General features: G+C 44.2%; 1 protein-coding gene across 1 annotated transcript; it reads left to right on the top strand.

Annotated features, from left to right (window-relative positions):
- Positions 1 to 251: 251 nt before the first annotated feature.
- LOC146322267 (uncharacterized) lies at positions 252 to 8,212 on the top strand. The gene is made up of 12 exons (XM_084725046.1): positions 252 to 1,940; positions 2,018 to 2,104; positions 2,446 to 2,586; positions 2,707 to 2,781; positions 3,132 to 3,371; positions 3,498 to 4,009; positions 4,239 to 4,566; positions 4,691 to 5,498; positions 5,621 to 5,830; positions 5,972 to 6,669; positions 6,715 to 6,990; positions 7,112 to 8,212. The coding sequence occupies exons 3-12, from the start codon at positions 2,584 to 2,586 to the stop codon at positions 8,210 to 8,212; spliced, it is 4,251 nt and encodes a 1,416-aa protein (XP_084581172.1). The 5' UTR covers positions 252 to 1,940; positions 2,018 to 2,104; positions 2,446 to 2,583.
- The last annotated feature ends 742 nt before the right edge of the window (positions 8,213 to 8,954 follow it).

Here is an 8,954-nt window from a genome sequence, read left to right as displayed (position 1 = left end):
ACGGCTCTTTTATATTTGGCTAAAAAGCGCAACTTGTTGGGATGGTCTGTCCCACAGGTCCCCACAGTTGACATGTGGTTATCACAGATATCAGCTGTGCTTCCTCTGGAGAAACTGACTTATGATCTCAATAACAAGTCATCCAAGGAGCGACGCCTGTGGCTCCACCTAAAGCCTGTTCGACCGCTTCATTTTCTCCATTTCTTACCAATCCAAAAATCCCCCCTCTCCATTTCTTTCCAATCAAAAAAAAAACCCCGTCCATTTTTGGCCAATCAAAAGACACCTCCTCTCCATTTCTTACCAATCCAAACGCTTCGCTCTCCCCCCCGCTGCTTCGACCAATCGGAGTCCCTTTTCGGTGCTCTGTTGCTAAGTCGGAGCTGGCAGAGGCAAAATACCGCTTCGCTGTATCTGCCGTGGTAAGTAAATTCAAAGTTTCTTACATTTCTGCTGTAGTTTATCACAAGCAAATCACGCGTTTAATTTGTAAAATGTTAATTGAACTCATTCGTCTATTTGTCCGCAATCTTGCTTTCGCTAGCTAGGCTTCAGTTACTGTCAACCTAATGTATGTACAGTAGCTAACAGTTCCGTTACAGTAACGCTGTCAGTAGCTAGCTGTAATTAGATATAACAAATTACCTTCTTCCCCGCATTTTCACGGTAATTTATTGTCATTTCTGAGGTAACTTATTACCAATTTATTCTCATTTCTGAGGTAACTTATTACCCGAACGTCTCATTCATTAAGATACACCTCTCTCCCGGCATTTGGAAAATAAATCCAGTCATTTAGCTCTACATTTCTGATTATTATTTATCTGCCCAAGATCGTGGCATGCTTCACTTTCCTAGCTAGGTATGAACATGAGGATTCATTGTCAGCTCTTTGTGTACAGCTACTGTATACAGTAGAAACGGTCTTTTGTCGGCGGCAAATCGGCGGCGGTATTTAACTTGTCAAATGTCGATATAACTAATTTGTCTGTTTGCCCGCAATCTTACTTTGCGGTTCACTTTGCTGGATAAGAACATGAAAATGCAACTTGAGTTACTGTTAACTGTCAGTACAGTAACTATACCGTTACAATAACGCTGTTAGTAGCTAGCTACAGTACTTGTAAATTGATATAACTAGAAAGGCCCTCTTCCCACAATATTTCACATTTCTAATGTAACTTATTACCCCAACCTCTCGGGTATTAAACTTATGAAACGTTCATTTAATTTATTATTTATTTGCCAAGATCATGGCGTGAGTCACTTTCCTTAGTTAGGTGAGAGAAGGAAGGGGCCAGAGAGATATGTAAATTGTAACATGTAATGCCTGTGTTATATGGAATTTGATATTTTCATATTATCATATGTTTATAGCTGGTCATCTGTTGATGTTGATAGTTTCCTAGACTGCTTTGGTAATATAAGTTTCTGATCTGTCAGGCCAATAAAGCTGATTTAATTTTTTTTTATTTGAAGGAGTGAGATAACTATCAAGCCTATCTATATTATTTATAGGCTAGCATTTAAACTTTTACCCTACAATGCAATATTATGTCGAAAAAATTGACAATTTCTGGGCCTGTGCAAGGACTTTTAGGCCAGGGCATCTCTGCAGCACTACTGTACTTCATTATAATGCATTCAGTAATAAGGTGTTTCCTGATAAGCAAATTTTAGATTAGATTTAGATTATAGAAATGAAATGAAAAAAGATCTTATGGTCATTTTGTTTTATTTTATTATTTAATTTTTGTGTCTTGGGAGAGGAGCACCTCATACTGCTTCAGATGGCATCCCAGCCCAAACGCCACCGTGCCATGGGGGATGACGAATGGCTGTCCCGGCTGAGGAGGTTTGCCACCACAGGGGTTTGGCCTTCAGACGCTGGGAACAGACCAGCCCCCAGGCAAAAGAAATGGCATGACCTCTATCATAAGGTATTGTTTTTTCTATATACCAATATTAACAAATACTGCTGTCTATTCTGCTGAATTTTAATTTTGGTTCATTACAGATCGAAAAGTGTCCACTCCAACATCGGGGACAGAGGTCTCTGTTTGGTGGAGCACACGTCTGCATGTGTGGATTTCACACTAAGAAGGTAAAATGAATTGAGTTAGTTAAATAGACATAGACAAAAGATTAAGGCTGCAACTGGCAATTATTTTTAAAGGTGATTAATTGGTTGATTATTTTTCTGATTAATCAATGAATAGCTGTTTAAGTGAAAAAAAGGGTGAAAAATGTTGATGAGTGTTTCTAAAAGTCCAAGATGATGTACTCAAATGTCTCATTTTGTCCACAACTAAGTTAAGTTAAGTTTACTGTCAGAGAGGAGTAAAAGAAACCAGAAAATATTCATATTTAAGAAGCTGAGCATAATATACATTATTAAGATTGCCTTGTATTCATGGATGTGGGTTTGTTTGTTATTTTTTTCAGACACCTCAGGAACACACACCTGCTGCTGCTGGTCCAGCTCCTTCAGCAGCTGTGGGCTCTGCTACAGTTGCACCATCTGATGTTGCACCCTCTTCCTCCACTAGTCACACACACGTTTGACCCAAACTAAGCCCTCAAATGGTTAGCACTGCTGTTCTCTGAAAAATCAAATATTAAGTTCCACTTTTTAAGAACATGTATACAGCTTTTACCTATACACCTCAGTAGTTGTTTAATTTGTGATATTTTATCATTCCCCAGTTTGTTAAGCCAAGGTTTGGTGGGTCACAGAGCGCTGCGCTAAAACCAAACCTGAGTCTTGCCAGGAAACCTCAGGTACAATATATTGGCTTATGAATGTGGTTATAGTTTTTTAATGTTGTTTACGTTACTTTAAGAAAAAACTAGGATCTGCTATTGTTTATATCTCTTCCAGTTTCTGTGAATCTTATAGTCTTATATCGTATAGTGGTTTTATTTCACTTCACTTAATTATACCTTGAAGAGGATTTTTCTTTTCTGATGTTATTTGCTTATCCATTGTGATATTTGAAAGTTTATCTAATGTGATAAATTACTTTGTGTTGAACATTTTAAAATGTGTTTGAATAATTTGTGTGGTTATGCTTCTCATAGAATGTATCATTTTGTATGACGCTGTATGTGTAATCTCTCCTTTCTCCTAGCCCCCTTCCAGCACTGTCACCACCTCCTCGGACAGTTCAAATTTATCAAGTCCCAGCGTCTCTGCACCTCCATTAAGCCTCTCTGCAGCATCTGCCAGTTCCCCTGTTGCCCATTGTGTATCCAGTCCTAAATCATTCATAAGGACTGTCTCTCCTTTTTCTCTGCCCCCTTCCTCTACGCCCTCTGTCAGGACCAGCAAGCGTCCTGCCACTGAAATCCCCTTGGATACAGCTGGCTCTGTAAGTTTCTTTAATTCTACATTTCACATTTGCAATAGTTCATTTACTTGAATATTGAAACAGTATTTTCCCTCTCTCTATCTCTAGCTGTGCGTATGTTTATATGTCTGCTCCACTTTAAATTAGGATGGATCTAGTTCACCTGCCCCACTTGTGCCTCTGCCTCTTCCTCTGCCTGTGGTTCCATCACCTGGATGTGGTCAGCTGTGGCTGCCTGAGAAGCTGAAAAAGACCCTCCCTGTGCAAGATCATCACTGGATTGCCTCTACCTTGTGGAGAAACCAGAGACTACGGGATGATCTTAAAATGTGGTACGATCCTCCTGCCCCATCACTGATCTTCCACCAGGTCCCCACTCCAGAGCGATTCTTCTGCCACCGCCTTCTGGTGTGGATGCCTTACCACCTGTGGAAGATCAGGGTGTTCTGCCCCAAATGTGGGGGGCATTTCACAGGAGGGGGTATTCATAAGAGAGCACGTCAGGTGCTGGATATCGACCGGAACTACTTAATGATAACAGAGACCCTCCGGTGCAGCAACACAGAATGCAAGGCATCCTGTTTGTCGTCAAGCAACGCCATTTTGGATCAGCTAGACCTTCCTCACCGATCAGAGTTCCGCATCATCCTGACACACAAGTGAGTTGCTGTCTGCACATTTGATCTATCAATGAAATTTTATTCAAACTCTACACTACACAAGTTTAAATTATTGATAACTGCATGTAACTGCATAATAACTGCATGTGTGTTGCTAAGAATGAACACACTGGGTATATGTTTGTTTTCCTTGTTGCTGTTATTTTGTCACAGTCCACTGTTTTTCATTTGGTTGTCCTTTATTTTTATATGGTTTCTGCATATGTAGGTATGCGTGTGACATTCGTGTCATTCGACTGATGAGGGAGAGAACATTGGGGAACAGCTCTACCCGTCTGGCCAAACAACTGAAAGAGAACCACAGTGAGGAGTGGCTTCAGCGCCTGGCAAGATACTTTGGCGAGTGTTCAGACTTCGCGCATCGCCCAAGCCTCCTCCCTGTAGTCTTCCAGGAACCCCCAGAGCCTGTAGCTGTACCAACCAACAGGTGGCTGATGGCAGTATATGCCAAGGACATTATGGCAAGGATAGACCACATAAAGGCCAGAATCACTTCTGTTTTTGGGTCTGTTTTAAAAATGGACTCAACCAAGAAGGTAAATAATTTTTCAAATTACATAACATTAATGCAATAATAATAATGCAAGATTATTGTAGTTACAAGTGCAGTTTTTTAAGATATTAATTAACCACTTTTTTGTTTTATCTGTGTATTCACAGATCACCAAGAAGTTGTCAGGGGCAGCAAAGGGGACGGCACTGTGGATGACTTCAGTTGGAAATGAACTGGGTCAGATTCTTATCAGTGTTCTTACTGCACAGGAAGGACCTGGCCTGGATATCATGGTGGCAGACCTCATCAAGAGGTACAGCCAGGCAGGTATTCCACCGCCAAAGCTGCTTTATGTGGACACTGGCTGTTGTGTGGAGACAGGTGGAGAGACCAAACTGCAGAAAAGGTTTGGTGGATGGCCAGACCTCAACATCCGGCTGGACATCTACCACTTCATGCGGCGACTGGCAGTTGGCTGTACTACTGACGCCCATCCTCTGTACGCCATTTTTATGGCACGTCTCTCAGTGTGTATTTTTGAGTGGGATCCAGAGGATCTTGCCCATCTACGGCGGGCCAAGAGAGTGCACCTGCAGCAGGAGGGTGTGCCCGGAATTACCGATGCAATGGTGGACAAAAACATCACCAAAGCGGAGCTTGCTCTCCATTGCAGACGGAAGACCAGGGGTAAGGAGACCACCATAAAGCTCATTGACCACCTGCTGCAAGAGCTGATGGGGGAAAAGGGGAAGGACCTGATGGGTGTTCCACTCCTGGACAGAGTTCGAATGGAGCACATCTGGCGTGTGCAAAAGAGGCATGTTAAGTGCATCCAGGATGTCCCAGGTGTGGCTCTGTACACAGAGACTGGCACAATCACCACCAAGGAGGGCCTGGTCCTTAAAAACTACAGGTGTGCCAGAGGCTCAACGTCACTGGAGTCGTTTCACTTACACCTGAACAGGTTTATTCCAGGTGAATTTTATAATATAAATTATTAATTATAATAGACTACAATGTTATAATAGTCTTATAAATATGGTTTATAGTAATTACTGCACAAATATCCCCTTAACACAGTACAACTTTAATTTCAGGCACTAAGGCCAACAGCCTGAATTTCCAGCTGTTTCTGTTGGAGGGCCTGAATAGGTGGAACCAAGACCGGGCTGTGCAGTCTCTAGCGACCAAGCGACCTACTCTCTTCAGCTACTCTGGAGACCTTGTCCAGAGTGTCAACATCAATAGCTGGAAAGTGTTTGGTCGGAAGTATGTTCCAGCTTTCCATCCCCCACCCAAGTACACTGGTAAGTTCAGCAACAAGTGATAAAGTGTTGCTTACCATATTCATAAACTTAGCATTTATATGGCTCTGTGTTTATAAATTTGTTCTCATTCATATTAATAAATTGTGGTATTTCTTCTCTGTTTCCTCTTTCCCCTTGCAGGAGAGCTTATTGGCATTGAGTACTTATTTAAGCAGACAGGGCAGCCCATGCAGGACATGAATCCAGATGCTGAGGAGACAGACAAGCTGTTAGAAGAGGTCAACATTGAAGAGGAGCAGGAAGATGAAGGCTTTGAAGAGGGGGCTCTTGATCCAACAGTTGGGAACCTTATGACTGCAGAATCTGTTCAAGGCCGGACTGCTGCTTCATCCATCCAGCCTGCAGCCACGTCTGTGGCCCTTGCTGCCTCCACTCAGCCCAATGCCATCATTGCTACCTCTCAACCTGCAGCCCCTGCTGCCTCTGCTCAGCCTGCTGCTATTGCGGCCACCTCTCAGCCTGTGGCTCCTGCTGCTTCCACGCAGCCTCCTGCCATCGCTGCCTCCACTCAGCCTACTGCCATCGCTGCTTCCACGCAGCCTCCTGCCGTCGCTGCTTTCACTCAGCCTGCTGCCGTCGCTGCCTCCACTCAGCCTGCTGCCGTCACTGCTTCCACGCAGCTTACTGCCGTCACTGCCTCCACTCAGCCTGCTGCCGTCGCTGCCTCCACTCAGCCTGCTGCCGTCACTGCTTCCACGCAGCTTACTGCCGTCGCTGCCTCCACTCAGCCTGCTGCCGTCACTGCTTCCACGCAGCTTACTGCCGTCGCTGCCTCCACTCAGCCTACTGCCGTCGCTGCTTCCACGCAGCCTCCTGCCGTCACTGCTTCCACGTAGCTTACTGCCGTCGCTGCCTCCACTCAGCCTGCTGCTGTCGCCGCCTCCACTCAGCCTGCTGCCGTCGTTGCCTCCACTCAGCCTGCCGCCATCGTTGCCTCCACTCAGCCTGCTGCCATCGCTGCCTCCACTCAGCCTGCCGCCGTCGTTGCCTCCATTCAGCCTGCCGCCGTCACTGCCTCCACTCAGCCTGCTGCCGTCGCTGCCTCCACTCAGCCTGCTGCCGTTGTTGCCTCCACTCAGCCTGCTGCCCTTTCTATTGAACCTGCTGGTGCTTCTCCTGAGATGGCTGAAGGACAGCTGGTAAGAGGGCTTGAACAACAACTGAAAAAGAAAATACTGAAAGAATAATGACCCCATAGTATTGTTTACATAATATAAGTGACTATATTACTGTAACTGTTGGTCTGTTGTCCTTTTTCAGGCTGTGGATGAGCACAATATTCCAGGCATGAATCATGTGGACAGCCTAGCAGAGTACCTGGTGAGTTTGCGAAACCAAACTGGTATGACCTTGAACAACCAACAGGTCAGCATCATTGTAGGCCTCTGGCAGAGCCTGCTGCCATATGACCAGCAACGGGTAGTGTTTGCTGCCAGGCATCAGGACAGGCTCATTGTAGGAAGGTTCAGGTCTCCCAAAAAAAAGGCAGAGTTCACTAGTGGTGTGGAGAGCGTGAAGCGGTGTGCACTGGGATCAACTGCCTCTGTTGCCCAGTGGCCAGACTGCTGCCGCCTAGTGGAAGCCATTTTTGTCCGACTCTGTCATTTACACAAGAGCCCCAAAAAGCATGGAAAGGGGACCATGTCAAGATGGACTCTTATCTTGGAAGATTACCGCAACATCCGGCAGCTAATTCTGGGTAATGGAGCCATCATGCAGAGCACTACACTGCAGCTGGTTGAGGTCAATCAAACGACCCTCATCCAGTGGCATAATAAACGGGTGAAGCGGCAGGATTCCTCACTGCTCCTGCAAGGAATAAACTTACCTGGTCGGCTTCCTGTGTCTTCTGGTGCTCTTCCACCTGCTAATATCCGCCCTGCTGCTCCTCCTCAAATTCCGGGCCCTGAGCATGTATACAACTTGCCCTCAAGCACCGTAGGACAGGCAAAGTCAAATTGGTGGGCTGAAGCTCCTATCACTGCTGCCCCACGAGCTATCCAGCCAAAGCCGGCAGCACAGAAGCAGCTTTTTCCGCGGCCTCCTGCTTCTGGTCCTCTCTTTTTTCTCCCTCAAGCACCCTCTGTCACTTCTCCAACCCCAGCCACTTTCACACTAGTTGCTGTTCCCACACCTGCATGCAGTGCCCCCCAAAATCCTGCTGCTCCTCTTGCTCCATCTGCACCTCCCCCACCACCTGCTAGTGGTCGACCTACCTCTAAGGCAAGGTTTAATAAGAGGAAAGTTGTGTCCAACACTTGCAGGAAGTGTGGACAGTTCAAGACTGCAGAGACTGGACACAGCCAGTATCGGGGCATTATCTACTGCCCCAATACAGAAACAGTCCCTAAAGAGCTGTGATTGGCACAGATAAAACAATCAAAACTGTAAATATGTAATGTAAATGAAAATGTAAATAGGTTGTAATGTTCATATAGTGTATACAGACTGTGTTATGTGTGGTGTTTTTTTTTTATTCTTTATTGTTAATTTATTCAGAATTTTCAGGTAGGAGGATAACATCACACTTAAAGTGGGTCATAAGCGATGATTGAGAGGGATTATTCATCATTTTTATTATTATTGTTGTTGTTGCAGCTGTTCTAGTTGTTAAATTATTATTATTATTAGCATTATATTTCCTTCCAAACTGATGTTGATTATTCATCCTTTTTATTATTATTGTTGCTGCAGCTGTTCTTGTTGTTACATTATTATTATTATTATTATTGTTGTGTTTACTGTTATTATTATCGCCTTCATAACTGATGTGAAGCAATAAATGTTGATATAGTTGTGCTCTGAAACTTGCAGTCAGTCCTTTCTCTGAGTCAGAAACATTACTTGAACATGACTTATGGTTTTGTTGAGATTAATCAAGATGACACAAGTGTTTGTCCCAGCATACACTTTATATAAACTAATCCTCCACTAGTAAAAAAAAAAAGCTGTCTGTGGGTTGAAAAAGTAGTTGCATTAATTTCACTTTTTTCACAGCAGTCATTTTTGATAATAGCAGTGTAAACACAGGTTTTGCTACTGATACTAATTAAGGTTCTGTTCTATTCAGAATGAACAGAGTCAGGGTGCTGCTGTTGTGCAT

Source organism: Lutjanus erythropterus, chromosome 8, assembly GCF_056507025.1.
Source record: "Lutjanus erythropterus isolate fLutEry1 chromosome 8, fLutEry1.hap2, whole genome shotgun sequence".
NCBI classification, from domain to species: Eukaryota; Metazoa; Chordata; class Actinopteri; order Lutjaniformes; family Lutjanidae; genus Lutjanus; species Lutjanus erythropterus.
This window is presented reverse-complemented; position numbering and strand designations above follow the sequence as displayed.